A 15,873-nucleotide genomic window follows, 5' to 3' on the forward strand; every position below is an offset into this window, starting at 1 on the left:
CAGGAACGGATAAGAGGGTTGGACGCCTGCGGGAGACTGTGCTTGGGGCTGTCGTGAGGAAACACGGGGATGCCGTGCAGTGCCGCGTGCTGGTCACCTGGAACCGTGTTTCGGTTTGCCTTTGGGTAAGACTTTCTCTTAAGAGAATCCCTGTGCTCCCAGCCGAGGCACGGCCACGGCAGGAACCGGGACACAGCTCCACGGCTGCCCCGAGTCACACTGCCCTGCGTTGCCATGACGAAGATGGTTTGGGAAGGTGACACACCAGACAGGAAGGTTCTGCCGAGGCAGATGTGATCACAGGGCTTGTGCTCCTGTCCCTTAGTGGTTTACGACGCAGCCACCAGTAGGTGAAACAGAAACGCGAGAGCCTGAGCGCATCCCCGTGTTATGTGCCACCCGTGTCTCAGGACACAAGGCGGCCCCTGGAGCAAAACCAGAAGCTCACGGATAAGAACCCAACACTGCAGGCTCCACTCCAGTCGGCTAACAGCTTCGGAAGAGAAACACTGGATTACCTGTTAACATGCAGATCTCAAGAAGCAGGCCTTTTTTGCATATGAATTTTCCCTTAACTGGTAGGTGTGTCATTTATACACGAAGTGACTGATGTAATACCTTCACCTCAAGGGCTGATGATGTATGTGCAGGTCTGTAAAGGAAGAGACTGGAAACAAAGACTTGGCACAAGAAATCAGTCACACAGGAATTCTGTATCACTACAAATTTTATTCAGAAACCCATCTTTGTTTTTTTTGTTGTTTTTTTTAAAAAAACTCCCATTATGAACTGGCTCGGTCAACCAACGACGGACGACACTTCCCAGCAGACACGCGGCAAGAACAGCACGGCTCAGAACCGCCCAGATCTCTCTCGGTCTCTCGACCGCCTCCTGTCGCGCTCCCGTCCCCCGCCGCCACCGCCGCCGCCGCCGCGGCCACGGTCTCTAGACCGAGAGCGACGCTCCCGAGAGCGGGACCGCGATCTATGCCTGCAACCAAGGACAGGAAAGGACACCATGGCACCCACACCGCAGGACGCAACACACAGGATGGGGACTGACACGTCTGAACACTGCAGCTCACTGCGCCGACGAGGCCAACAAAGGAGAAAAACGCTGCCAATTAAGCCACAAGCTGGAGCTGTACGACGTGCCCTCATCTCAGATGTTAAAGTGTCAGGGATAAAAAGGGGCACCTGAAGACTGAAGAGCTATGACATCTTCTCTATCGTATCCTCCTGTGGCGCCAACTCAAACGGCCAGGGGAAACCCTAATCCAGAGCGAACGGGACGTACACACCCCTCACCCCACATCTGACCCCCGTTTCAGGTCCCGCCCCGGCCAAGCCGCCGCCCCGACATGTACGCAGCTCAGCGACGGGGTCCGTCGGGCCCACTGTGGGCGACGGGAGGCCAGGGTTCTTTTTCTCCTATGCTTCTTTTTGTTGACAATGAAACTATCACCAATAAGGTCTGCATCTCCAAATATTTGTTTGACAGGAGAGGGACGAGAAGCCCTCTGGGGTCAGAACTCAGTCTGAGTAGGAGAAGTCACTCGTTACGCTGACACCTTGGCCTTTTCTCTGCTTGGTGACACGACCCCCTGCACTTAAGCAACAGGACCAGACACGTAACGGTGCCCAACTGTCGGTGGTCCACAGGGCGGTGCCCCCACCCCCAGCCAAAGAAACCTGCCCAAATCAATAAAAACCAAGGAACCCCAATGGAAACAGGCAGCATGTAAAGGAAGTCCAGATATCTGAGAATAAACACCGTGTAAACAAACCTAATTTTAGTGGTCACCAGCTTAACGGTTCCCTCAGTTACTAAGGTCTGATCTCGACCTGACAAGGAGGAAGCCGTGCGTGCGTGGAAAATGTCCTTCAAAGAGTACATGTTATATTTTAAAATATGCACTACGTTCTAAGCAGTGCCTTTTAAAGAGAAATGACATGAAAGCCAAGCTTTACTTGAAAACAGTATTTTGGTTAAGAAACGGTCACGGTTCACTCGAGTACTCACTTCTTACGGCGGCGCCCGTACAACTCCCGCCGCAGCTCCCGAGAGATGGGCTTCAGGTGCATGAAGTTGCAGAAGCCTCCCCGCGTGCACTCCCTGCGGGAGAATAGACGGGGTCATGCGGGGCATGCCCTCCACCCGCCCAGGGTGCCCCTGGGGCCTGCCCACACCTACCCCATCTCGTACTGGCGGCAGCAGGCTTCTCTGAAGTCAGTCACAGGGGAGAGCTCAGCGTGGATCGGCTGGCCATTAAACCAGCGGTTGTTCAGGTCAATCACGGCCTTTTCCGCATCTTCTTCACGGCGGAACTGAAAAGACAAGGCAAAAACGCTGCCGCCCACACTTCAATGACAACTGTCTTCAACTAGTGACTCAACTATGCGTCACATGTTCACAGGTAAAGTAATTCAGGTGGGATAACGTTGGAGAGCAATTTAAGAGCCAGCCCACCCTTTATTTACAATGAGTTAATTTTTCTACGGTCCAGGCTCATGCCATGTATGTTGCCATGGTTTTCAAATTCAACTGGTTAAAAGAACACGTCATGATTTATGCAGGCGATGAAAGTTTTATTTAAAAAAAGGGGTGGGGGGAGAAGAAACCAAACATATAAACCAGCTTCTTCTCCCCAGTGCAACAGCTGCTAACCAACAGCCGAAGACACCCGCCGACCGGGGCCCTCCCTGCGTCTTCCCGGCACCCGCAGGCCGGCCACCGGACCCAAGCCACACCAACGAGGGCCGGTCAGCGCATCGAATTCATGGGCAGGTCCGAGCACGTGGAACTTCGAGGTTAGCGGCTCAGGGCACTAACCCTTCCTCAGTCCCACTTGCCGTCTCACTCCTACCTTGACATACACGTTCCCAACGAGGTGATCTCCGAGGTTGTCGCAGACGTTCATCTCCTCCACCTCCCCGTACTTCTCCTCCATTTCTGTGAAAACCTCCTGAAGGGAGGACAGTGGTTTGAGGGTCACAACAGAGATAAAAGAGTAACCGAACATAACTCACGTCTAGGAATTTTTATTAATGGACAAAAGTCCTAGTTCCAGATACAGAGGGTGAACGACAGGTCAGGGGGTTTCAGTCAACAGCTCACCTCAAAAAACTCATCATAGTGTTCCTGCATCTCGACATCGCTCACAGCACCTGTGAACAACAGAAATCTTGCTGGTTAGAGCAGGGAGCTGTGACTGAGACAGCTCTGCGCTTAAACTCAAACTGCTACACAACACACATCAGATTATCTAGAGAGAAAAGGAGAGCTGCGTCCTACTGGAGACTGAAGACTCTGCATTACACAGCCACTTGTTGGAATTTTAAAGTGTGGTGAGATTTTTAAATGCCCCTTACGACAATCTCAATTCTGGCTGTTAAAATGTTAAAATCACAACAAGTTTTAATCAGCATCAAAGGGCCAACATTTTCAGAAAGTGTGAGGAAAAGGTTGACTCTCAAATTAAGAAATTTTTAAATGAATATTTTCTTCCTTTTTAGATTTAAGATACAGGCCAAGTAATCACACTGATTTTTTTTCCTTTCCTTTATTAGGTTAAAATGAAAGCTGAAATCAGGGTAAATGATTAAAAGCTTATGTTCCTGACTAGTTTCTTTTACCAATTAGCAGCCACACAGAATGTTATTAAAATTCTTTCTGATGCGATTAAAACCCAAATGACCGAAAATAAAGACTCAGTAGGATAATTACCAAGTTCAATTACAGTATTTTGAACGCCCTCTTTCGCATAAAGGGAAAGTTACAATGCTTCGTTGAAGAAAGCATTATTTTATATTTCAAACTATTTTCATCAAGTTTATTCTTCGTAATCCACATGCACTAAGTGAAATCAAGTCAGGTGTGTGGATAGATTTTGCAAATTTACATTCTATCCTCGTCATCCTCCTACCAAATCTTACCATCAAACTCTAACGTTCTCTGAACCTAAATCTGAGAAAGCACAAAGCTGGTGTGTCAGTAAACTGACGTTCCAAACAGCCAGACCAGGGAGTGGCTTCGAGGCTGGGACAGCCTGTCTTTAATTGTCACCTTCCACAGGCCGCCTCCTGGACTGGCGGTCCCCTCTGGGCACCCGCCAAGGGCGCTGGGCTGTGGCCATGGGCTCTATCCACACTGCGTTGCCTGCGCTGCCTGAGAGCAGTTCCCGAGCTCTCTGGAAAACTTTTTACCTCAAGGATAAGAACTTCAGTTTCTGATTCTGACAATGATTTAAGTTCACTTTCTTGCCACTGGAGCTGGGCGGGGGGGTGTCCCTGCATTTTAGTTATTTTTGAATTTCTAGGAATCCAGCTTGCATTAGCACACAGAACTTACTGAATGCATTAGGCAACAATGGCTACTCGACAGCTCGTGTCGATTTAAAAGCTATTGTGAACGTACCTTCTTCCCTGACCAGAAATCAAGTTCTGAACAACAGAAAAGCTAGTCAAGTGAAGCCCATTCCAAGGGCAGATTTTAATGTTTAAAATTTCCTTCTCCACATTAGAAAAAATGAGAAGACAGAAAATATTCACACACTCAAAAAGTTTTAGCAATATTGAGAATCAAATTTTGGTGGCTGTTAAAATACTGGCTCTATTCTTAGAATTTCTATTCCGTTACTATATAACAGAATATCGTATTTTAAAAATTTATGTCAAGTTCATATTTTAAAATGCTTGATAGTGGGCATATCTTATCTCCTATACTCTGGTTAAAATTCTTGAGTCAATCAAAATGACCTAAAAGGCAGAGATGAGTGATTAAAAAACTGCTCAACTAAAAGAGTATTTACACGACTCAATGTATTTTAAATAAGTACCCAGCTTTCTCACAGAAACGCTCTTAAACTGGGGTTCATATTTAAGTTTAATCCGAGCAAAGATAGCTTATTTTTCTACAGATAAAAGGGTACGTTAAAAAGAGCCAGTAATTTTAGGAAACTGATGAACCTAGCTAAATTGTAGAATCCAAATTGTGTTTAATTTGTACAATCTGGACCCCAGAATTGTAGTCTTTAGTACAGCTAAACTTTTATTTTTGTAGCATATGCAAAACAAGAGTCCTGTGAATCGCAATATAGACACAGAGAACTAATGCAACATTCTTCTGTCAATAAAGCATACGCATCCCCGAGAAAACAAGCAGGGCAAAGAGTGATTAACTGTCATAACTCAGTCATCTACTTCTCATTCATTTCTACCCCAGGGTAGGGCTGTTACAAAAATTATTTAATCAGTCCATAGAGAAACAGTTTCTTCCACCCATTGACTTATTTCTTTAAAAAACAGAAAACCAGGTATTTTAAATCAAGGGCTACCAAGTAAATCCTGCTACCATCAGATTCAGGCAAAGAAATTAATTCTCTATCAGGTCAGCATTAGCATCGAAAAACATTTAGTGTCTCGGCAGGAAAAATGTACCAGTCCCTCCCCTGCAGACACAAGCACCGTGCACGCACACACACGGAACTGGGAGGCCTCCCAGTCTGGGGCCAGCTTGAGGAGGTGGTGGCTGCTGGGACCATTTCACCCACTGTAGGTCACCCTATAAACTGAGGGGCTCCGGGCCAAGGGTGTATTTGATCCAGGTTTGTGGCTATCCAAAGGTACCTCGTGGTGTTATCCTGTGATCTATTTTTTACAGCTTCAAAACAAATTGGTGCATGAGAAGCATCTACCCTTCGGTCTGGACCCCTTGATTTTAACACGAGTCCAGGATGTTCGTTTCAGTTTATCCTCAGATGACTAAATCCACTCTACGGTTCAACAGCTGTAAAACTTAAACTGTAGTTTAACTTTCCAGAGATAGTAATATTTCTCCTGTTCCCTAAAAGATACCCCTCAGTAAATACCACATCCATAACTTAAATTCAGCACTCCCCATTACCTGAAGAAACCAGTAATGTCTACTGAATGCCCGGTCTAGAGCTATTCCCTACCAAGTATCCTTTACTTCCCAAATGTAATAAGCTAACTCCTGAAGTTGGAAACACCTACATAAAGCATCTGAGGAAGACAGGAGCCCACCAGGACTGTGCTGCACTCGGGGCCAGTGCCGTGTGGAGGGCCCCACGTGGGAAGCGTTCTCACAACAGGGCTCTCGCAGTTAAAAGCATCATCTCCAAAACGGAGTTTAAGGAGGAAAAAGTCTAGTAAGAAAAAAAATCTGAAAAACAATTTCAGAACAATTTTTTTTAAGTCAGAGAAACTTTGCCTGTTAAGCGGGAAGAACGTGAGTCCACATTTAAGCTGACACACATTCCCCCCGGATGACGGCCAAGGTACCGGAAGGAAGAGCAGCAGTTCCACGCTCTTGTAAAGGGCACCCTCTCCAGTCCCTTTTTCCTTCCTAAATAAGTGGGCACGAGTCCCAATCTCAAACAGACGTTTCCATGGGGTCAGTGGGACATAAGCTCTCGACACCTCTAGTGAAAGGTGGTCCTTGACACTACAGCGGCAGACCAGATGGAGTTGACGCTGAGCTCTGACACGCAAGCCCAGGGAACCAGGGAAGGAACTTGTATGAACTTACAGCGCAAACCGTCAGCAGACTGGGAAGAGTTTTGAGGGTTACGGTAAATGTTCAAGAGGGCAATGGTCTGAAATACAAAACGCAACAACTTTATATCATGGAAAATTAAATGTAAACACTTAACCGGTTTCCTGTGGCGATCACTTCAGTCAAGACTCAGTGCTGAAAAAAGATCAAGTTATTTTCTTTCGAAGCAGAGATGTTTTCTCTTAGTTGATGGCTGTCTTGGAGCACCCTGACACTGCAATGCAACAGAGATCCCATGACATGCTCATATTGTATTTCTGTCACAGACTGTAAAAATTCTCCATTTCAAAGTTCCAATCCAGTTAAGAATGCAAACAACTCGGCAGGCTACTACCAAAATATTCCTGTTATAGGAAACTTTTAATGAACAAATGAGAAAGAGTGCCTGTATCAACTGATTAGAGAAATACAATAATTACGTATCATGAAATCTCTACTTCCTAGAGGAAAAATTATAATGGTGAAATAAAACCCACACTTATTGGGCCACTTACCTTATTAAATCCTAAATATTCCTAAGGTTTTTGATTTCACAGAAAGAACTTAATAATTGCCAGGGGTTCAGTCACTGTGAAGACCAATGACTGGCTGGTGACGTTTGGGTGTCACAGGGCCGGACCCCTCTCGTTAACAAACGTCCACGGTGGGAAGAGGTCCGGCCAGTGACCTCCCGGCCAGCCTGCTGAACGCGGCCAAGTATCAAGTTCTTGCTGTGTGCGCCAAGGACCTCCGGCACCGTGTCCTGTTTGCAACAGCTCTATGTCAGCAGCTCAGAAGCCAACATTATTTGTCTCAATTAAGAGTGGGCTCTTTAACACCATTGTTTTAAAAAAATTTCTCCAACTGTGGGACTTACAGTGTGAGCCGTCAGCCGTCTGTGCACTGTTTTGGGGATTACGATAGATGTTTTGAATCAAGATGGTCTGCGGGGAAAAAAAAATAAAAAGGGGAATTCTACTGGCTGCTGTGCATATATTAGACAATTGCAAAGAGACAACTTGTTTGCAAATGGCTCAACGCCTGCTGTTTGTTTCCTGCAAGTCAGACACTTGTCTTCTGAAGAGTACACCCAAACCATCATATTATGAAAACAGAGTTTGAGCGGTGACTTAGGTCAAGTGACTTAGGTCAAGTCAGCCAGCAACCAAGAAGAAACTGTAATTGTTATTTTGAGTAGTCCCACGCCACTGAAGTGTTTTAAGACAAGGCAAATAATAAGAGCACTAACATTTCCTCATACTTCAAGCTAGCAGACACTATGATGTCAAAAAATTCACATTATAATCATATTCCCCATATGAAAAAAAATTTTAAAACCAAATGCATAACCCAAGTATATGTAGTCCATCAAGCTCTCTTGATCTCGTAGGAAACAGGCACACCGAATGGGTTTCCTAACTCTCGTGGACACCTATCATATTTACATTTTCTTGGTGGGATCTCTGTTTACATAATACAATAGCTTAAAACATTTGCTCTTTTCCAATCCTTCTTTTAAGGGAAAAAAATCCTTTTAGCCCTTGTGCTTTAAACTGGATCAGGCAGACTTGAAACCTTACATTGTACCGTTCTTCTCAAACTCAAGTTGTCTGAAAAAACAAACCATGTTTAAGTTAGTAGGCTAGCATCACATGAATCTTAACGTCCACATCACTGTAAAAGCTTAGAAAGAAGCCCACACTCAATTACGCTAGAGATTTACAAGCTGAGCCAATAAACCGCATGATTTAAGAAAATAAACATTCAGTCTCAACGTGTATCCAAAGCAGTTTTGTAAGTGGTTTCACAGAACCGGCCGGCTCCGCTTCTAGCTGCGGGGTCAAGGGGAGTGGTCGTGCGGGTCCCCCAGCCGCAGGTCTGCTCTGGGAAACCAAGCTGGGAGGATGCCCGCCAGCCACGCAGCACCGCTGCCACCACACAGACCCACCCCCAGGGCCTGGCCTCTCTGCAAGCCACTGACACCGCCCCGAGTCAACCACTTCAGGACTCCGATGTTCCCAAAGCCAACCGCACTTGGTTTTTAACTGGAATCACCAGTGTGTGACAGCTCTGGTGGAAAGCTATACTGAGCCCAGTGATCCAACAGGAAATTCACTTTAGCTCTCACTCAGGTCATCTGGCAGTGGCTGTTTAATAATAAAAGAAACTTCACTTAAAGGGAGTAATTCAGTTCCATTAAAATCACAGGTGGTCAGGATTACCTAAATCCAACCAAATGAATCAAAACAAGATGTTCAAGTTAACACATACACCTGACCCCACCAAACTTTAACGGAATCATGGCCACTGGCCTAGTGGGGAAGATTTAGTTCATAAATGGAAGCACTTTAAAAAAAAAAATACAACAAACAGAAAACGTAAAGTGAATTCTCCAATATTCTGAATTTCGAAAGAGACATGTTCAAAGCTATTAAGTTAGAAAATACCGTCTCTTTCTTACAACTGACTGACTTTCCTAAATACTTATACTCAGTGGTTCTGAGGCTGCACATTCAGACTTCACGGGTGGCTTGAAGGAGCTCAAGGGCCCTCAGTCTGGAAAGACTGAAGTACAGATTCTTTTCAAATCCAAACATTCAGGTAAACACGGACAGAAGTTTTCTGTTCCTCCCAGAGGTGCTTTCTCCCTGTAATTCACTGGATCTGTTGCAGGGTGTAAACCCTTGCCTTTTCTTCAATTAGCCAAAAATAAACTATCAAAAATCACCATTTCTGACTGATCTGAACTCACAACATAGCCAAGCCCAAGGCAACAGGCATCTCTCAATTAACTGAACAGACTGGCCATGAACAACTGAAGGTAAATGCCTGTCTCTGACATTAACTTTCATTGTTCGTGTTTCTAATGACGTGATACGACTTGCTGTGTCCTTGGCCGGGGTCTCAGAGGGGACACACCCGGGAGTACTGGAGAGTCCCTGCATGCACGGTGTGACGGCTCTGCTGACAATTGCGCCAGCATCTCCTCTACTGCCTGGAGAGCAATGAGCAGAAGGCCAGCTCTGCATCTACCAGTGCCCGGAGCAGAGGCGAAGGCAGCGCAGGCCCGGCTGCCCCTCCCAGCCCACGCCTGTTAGAGGCAGGGAGGGTGGTAAGGCAGTGAAAACCAGTCACAGCCAACAAGTTTTTCTAATGACAAAAACAGGGAATGGTGCTCTCAGACCTTCCGCTAGGGGTGGTTCACCTGCCTCATTCTCATTTAAATAAACACATTTATGAACACAGATAGAAAATAAAACTATAGAAAAAAACCCCCGCTTATTAACACGTGGAAATTAACTGCCTCTGTAAAGTACATGAAGTTTTGATCATTTACATGAAAACGGAAAAAAAAAAGGAAAAACAAACAAACCTGGCTAAAGGTCGGTTTATTGTGCAACCGAGAGCATCTGTCTCCATGACGACATGCTCCAATTTTGAAATAAAATGAACAGTTGACTCTGTAAGGGAAAATAAGAGCTGATTATTTTGCTGGGAAGATAATAGATGGAAATATGTCATCAACAAGATAAATGCTGTCAAACTACGTTTCTTTTACTTCACAAAAACATAGGCACATTGTTTTTACTGGTAATAGGTACCTTCCCATATTTTAGAGCTACTCAGCTTCAATTTGCCCCTCTAAAAACATGGTACTCTTTCAATGAAGAACACTCTAATTCTAACCTGGTTCCTCCGCACTGGAATCCCCTCCACTTTCAACTACAGTTGACCCTTGAACAACACGGGCTTGAACTATGCAGGTCCACTTATATTCAGCTTTTTTAGTCATTAAATCCTACAGTACTACACGACCCATGGTTGGATGAATCGTAGGATTCGGAACAGCAGACATGGGCTGCCTAGAAGTTCAACTCAGACTGGATTATTGACTGTGCAGAGGGTCAGCACCCCAACCTCCACGTGGTTCAAAGGTCAATTGTACTTCTCTATCGTTTCCTCTTAAACTGTATGTTAAGTTAATCTAAAACTGTATTTAACTTAAAACCTATCTGTTCTCTAGTCTTCCACAATGAAATTTTCTCTTGAGGACATCAACACAGTGTAGCGAGGGGTCAAGATCCTGAGTCTGCTACTAGCTGCCTGGACTTGGGCCAGTAGCCCGTCCCTGTCCAGGTCTCAGGAGCCATCTGTAAACTGAGGAAAATGCCAACATGGCACTGTCCCGAGAACCAGAATCAGATGTACCATCTGTGTGCTCATTACACGTAGTCATTATTATCTAAGTAATCACAAAGTCCAGGTTCCCTCACCCAAGACACCAGACCAATAGGAAATTTCCAAAAAGAGGTCTAAGTAAACCATTCCCCCTGGTTTCAATACACTGAAAACAAGCTATTGGGGAACTCCCCCCCGTCTGCAGGAACTACACAAGGCCACCTTCTGTCCCCATATTGCAAAGCCCTCCCTTAAAATGCTCCAATACTTGGGCCATCCAGATAAAATCAAAACTAGCACTCCAGCCAGCGTGACAGCAATGCAAGGTGGCTTAGCATAATCCATCTATGATGAATTATGAACTCTTACTAGTGGGCCCCATTCAAATTCAGACTTGCAGAGGTGGGGAAGTTACCCTGTAGATTCAAGTTTTTAGCAAGGGCCATCCAGAGTTAAGGTCAAAGGGCCTCAGTGAAATCTGATGAACCATGAAGATCAACTAGCCATTGGTTTACTATTAGATAGCAATAAAAGTGGAAAAGTCTGAATTTATCAGGAGAGGAAAATGATTACTACATGTATTTGCAAACTTATAGCTCTTGCTTCAGATTATTTCACTTGAGTATATAACATTACATCTTCAGGAAGTCACTCGAAAATAAAGAGCTTATTTTAAGAATATCCCAGAATAGACAAAACCCATCTCAACAATTAATACCCAACTATTCCATATAATTAAAACAATCCTTGGTCCTGTACTTCCAGAGATGACTCTCTTTTCATTATGCCCAGTTAATTACTGAATTCAGTCTATCAGTCAAAACTTTTCTAGTGTGCTCATTAAACTACTGAAATAAAATGAAAAGATGTAAAAGAAAAGACGTGATTTACTATCACAGAGAAGATATTAGAAAGGCTAATCTATGCTTAGATTTAGAAAATGTCCATAACCTCACATGTGTAATTAGCTAAATATTTTTAATTGGTATAGACCTACATTTTACCTCCAGCTTAAATTGAAAAAAAAAAAAAAAGAAAAGAAAAGAAAAGAAAAGAAAAAGGTAAGCGGGAATCATCATCTTCATTTTTTAGGAGTAGAGATGTTTCCTGGAAACTAAAACCCCACGTCTCCCTGAAATGAGAAATCTAGATTAAATAATCAAGTTTCCTGAATTATAGCCGTGATTTTTACAATACAGCACCAACAGACTGAAATGTGGTTATTTATAGAATGAATATATGAAATGAACCTCTGAAGTAAGAGTTTCATAGAGCAACAGCGAAGACACCACCTTATGCAGCTTTTTACCAGAACAACTGAAAAAAACTGCATGGGACGTAAGTCATGGCCCACACTAACATAAGCTCAAGAGTGAAATTAACACTGCATGCTCTTCAGCAAACTCCGAGAAGCCTCTTTTTCCAGCAGAGCTGGCCAATCCATTCAAGATCATGTTCCCCAAGCTGCCGCCTCTGGAGCCACAGCCTTCGGGGCACACACCTCTTCCATAGCACTTAATACATTTTAATGCGTTTTACTTTAGTTATCCTTTACATGATAAGTACCCCCTCACTCCTTGAGTTCCTTGAGAACAAGATCCAAATTTTACCCATCTCTGAGTCCCCAGAGATTGGCCTTGAGTTGACACTCAAATAATGTTTCTGGAGTGAGTATGACTGATGCTTTTATCTTGTGGGTTTTGCTAGGAAAAAATATAACCACCTCTTCCAAACAACACAGGAGATTCTAGAATGTGTAAAAGAAGATATTTTACAAGATAAACTGCATCCTGGAAAACAGAAACAATTTAAAGTGTTTGATCAAGTGGTATTAAAACATTATCTATAGCAAACTTAGGAGTTTATCATTCAAAACATACTCACGTAAGCCCTGTACAGCCCTAAAGAATCCCAAGATGTTAACCATTTATTCAAAGAATAGATTAAGCTTAATCTTCGGGTTTTCAAAGTAAGAACTATCCTCCAAAATGTCTGGAAACATTCCCTTTAGTCTAAACTTCAGTGAATAAACTGGAAATTAATACCTGGCAAAGTCAAAGTTATATGTTTTACTTTTAATCTAACGATTGATTACGAAAGATATACAACCTAAAAAAAGAAAAAACACCCATCTTACTCTTATATTGGAATTGCATCTTAAAGTATTTTAAAATCAGATTATGTCTTTTATGGTTGGTTAAACCCGTAATCTCCAAAATACTTTTTCACATCAAATGTCCTTATGATCAGCCCGATCACCGCTTAACTCACACAAGAAGCTCGTGAAGCGGATAAAACCCTAACAGTTAGGACTCTAAGTTATCTAACGATTTAACGCGGGCGAAGCCTGTACTACCGCTTGCCCGACTCGACATTAAAAGATGAAAGTTGGGGGAATCGTTGATGTTGACAACTTCAGCACAACTCGAGGCGGCTTCCGAGTGCCAGGGGCGCGGGGGCCAGGGTCGCCTGTAGGTGGGCCGCCGAGCAGCCCCCGGCGGGAGAGGCCGCCCGCCCAAGCGGAAGCCCGCCACCCGCCCGGCCCATCGCCCGCCCGGGCGCACGAGGCGGCGGCGCGCGACTCCCGAGGCCGGAAGAGCCGCCCGCCCCTCCCCCCGCCGGCCCGCCGGGCCTCCCGCCGCCTCCCGGGCCCCGCCGCCGAGCCCCGCCGCACGCCTCCCGCCCCCCTGACCCAGGACCCCGGCGGCCGGCTCTCACTCACTTGTCTTTCTCGGTGCCGAAGATGGAGGCCAAATACTCCGCCATTTCCCACCCGCCGCCGCGGCCGCCGACACCGCTGCGGACGCCGACGACCCCTCCCGACGCCCGCGGGAGACGTCACCCGGACGCGACGACTCTCGCCCCACGCCGACGGCCTGGCGGCGCTGCCCAATCGGAAGAGACGCTGCCTGCGCGTGGGCGGGGCTTGGCGCGCGCGGGAGGCACCACCCTCGCGGCCCAGGAGCCTGCGCGCCGCCCGCCGGCGCCCCCTCCCGGCGACCCCTCCCGGCGCTCCCTCCCGGCGCTCTCCGGCCTCGCTCCCGTGCTCCTCGCGCCACGGCCGAGGCCTCGCGCCCCCCGCCGGCGTCCCCTGGTGCCCAGAGAAGCCGAGCGCGCAAACGGCGGTCAAGGAGGAGGAGGCGGCGGACGAGGAGCTTCTCCACCCTGTCCCTGGGGCTGGGCCCGGGGCGCGCCTGTCCTCTCAGCGGGACAGGCGCCCTCTCCCCGCACTTTCCATGTGGGACCCCCACCGTCTTTCGAACTCTTCCTCCGGGAAGATCCCTCCTCCAGCACCCTCGTAGGCGGGGAGCAAAATCGGGGCGCCCAGCCGACCCCGGTCCGGGAGGTGCGCCGCCTGGGCCCGGTCCCGGGAAAGCCCGGCGGGTTCGGAGAGCCTCCGACGCCCAGAAGGCCGACCGCACGTCTTCGGGCCGGGCTGACTGGCCCGCAGCGCCCAGCGCGTAAACCCTAAAGACCGCGGAAAAGCTGGAGCGCGGGGGCCGCTGCGGGAAGGGGGCCGGTCGGGAGCCGAGCAGAGGTTACAGACCTACGGGGACGCCAGGTCCTTCCCCCAGAGCTACCGACCTCCGGTTTCCTTAGTTTATTCCGTTTTTTGGAGGACCCTCCTTTCTACCCACTGTTTCCTCCTCCTTGCCTTTTTTCATGTAACCGTCCATCCTTGAGGAGGCGCCATAGGGATCCGTGGTCAAGGTGCTGACTGCTTTTGTAGCTGCGCAGAGCTCCGCTGTGTGGTCAACCCGTCCCCTGTTGATGGGCCCGTGGGTTGATCCAGCCTCGTCTCCACTAGCAGTCCTGCATCAAGTGGCCTCCTGCAGGCATCTTTTTGTATTTGGGGCAAATGCACACCTGGTGTGTTTGCCAACCAAGCTCTGCAGTCTCGGGTGTTCATAGCTAAACAGAACGCAACAAAGTTTTATCCTGGGGGGAGGCCTACACAAAAGTGAGTTATCCTGGCAGAAATGTTTGATATTTTGGCCGTCTCTAGTGTGTTAAAATTTGGTATAGAACACATTTGAGAATGGGTTGCAGGTGAAGGGTAAAAAAAAGATAATCAGGTCCTTGTGTAGCTCTCACAGCAGATCTGAGGCCTCTTGGTTTCCTTTGGACACAGTCTGAGAACCACTTTTTTGGTTGGTGAGTGTCATAGCAGGAGCTATGATCCTATCTGTGCTCTTGGGGAGGGGGAAACTTCCCCTCAACCCCTCTTGGGTTCTTGTGGCTGGACTGATAGTACAGTTGGCACAAGACAGATTAACAGGAGAAAAAGAAACTCATTCTAATTCACGTGCACGGAGGCCCTGTAGAAATGGGACCTAAGAAGTGGCCAAAGCAGGAAACTTTTATACTTTTTAGACAAACGATAAATTTGTGAGGACTCGACAGGACAAAGAAACTGAGGTTTGGGGTGCCAGTTAAAGAATGAGGTTTGTTTGTGTTTCTCGGCCCCCAATTCCCCATCTTTGGGGATAAGGGTGTCCTGCCTCTAGATGCAGGGGATGCTCCTTTCACAGAAAAGATTTATGTCCTGCTTTCAGGGAGACAGAAAGGAGGGTCAGAGTGTCCCTTTGCATTGGCCGTTTCTTAAGTACTTTAATTCAAAATAATCAATATGCCATTAAGGCACATTTTGAGATGGCCTATCCTGGGCCCCAACGGTCCTCACGTGGGGGAAGGGAGAGCTCTCGGGGGTCCTTTTATAGGGGCATTAATTCCGTATGTGAGAGCTCTGCCCTCATGGCCTGATTGTGACCCGAAGGCCCTCACCCCATTGGAGGTTAGAATTTAAATGTGTTGAGGGGGGCAGACGTAAGTCTTTATAGCACTTGGTTATGAACTTCTCCGGACTCAAGAGTTTCCATTTGTTGATGGAATCAGCAATGCTTGCCTTGGAGGGAGCACTTCGTAGGTGCTCACTCTAGGTAAGCAAAGTGGGCCACCCCAAAATGTGCCTCTTTGGCATGAGGATTAATTTAGGCTGATTGCTTTTAAGAAAGAAGACTCAGAAAGTGTTTCTTTTTACCTCCCCCTTAGCTGCCTAAAGAATTTAGATAAAGGGCCTGTTCCTGGAATAGAGCCGTCGCCACAGATATCTACAAAGAACATGGCCCAATGTGGTG

General features: G+C 46.7%; 1 protein-coding gene across 4 annotated transcripts; it reads right to left on the bottom strand.

Annotated features, from left to right (window-relative positions):
- Positions 1-709: 709 nt before the first annotated feature.
- U2AF1 (U2 small nuclear RNA auxiliary factor 1) lies at positions 710-13,591 on the bottom strand. Of its 4 annotated transcripts, none has more exons than XM_068547156.1 (8): positions 13,458-13,591; positions 9,930-10,017; positions 6,551-6,617; positions 3,119-3,168; positions 2,868-2,966; positions 2,207-2,328; positions 2,024-2,116; positions 710-991 (listed from the first exon to the last, which is right to left on the bottom strand). In XM_068547156.1, the coding sequence occupies exons 1-8, from the start codon at positions 13,499-13,501 to the stop codon at positions 853-855; spliced, it is 702 nt and encodes a 233-aa protein (XP_068403257.1). In that variant the 5' UTR covers positions 13,502-13,591; the 3' UTR covers positions 710-852. The 4 variants fall into 4 exon arrangements, with proteins under 4 accessions (XP_068403257.1, XP_068403254.1, XP_068403256.1 ...); XM_068547153.1 differs by having other exon boundaries at positions 2,195-2,328; XM_068547155.1 differs by lacking the exon at positions 6,551-6,617 and adding an exon at positions 7,434-7,500 and having other exon boundaries at positions 2,195-2,328.
- Between the last annotated feature and the right edge of the window lie 2,282 nt (positions 13,592-15,873).

The sequence above is a fragment of the Eschrichtius robustus genome, chromosome 6 (assembly GCF_028021215.1).
Source record: "Eschrichtius robustus isolate mEscRob2 chromosome 6, mEscRob2.pri, whole genome shotgun sequence".
Lineage (NCBI taxonomy): Eukaryota > Metazoa > Chordata > Mammalia > Artiodactyla > Eschrichtiidae > Eschrichtius > Eschrichtius robustus.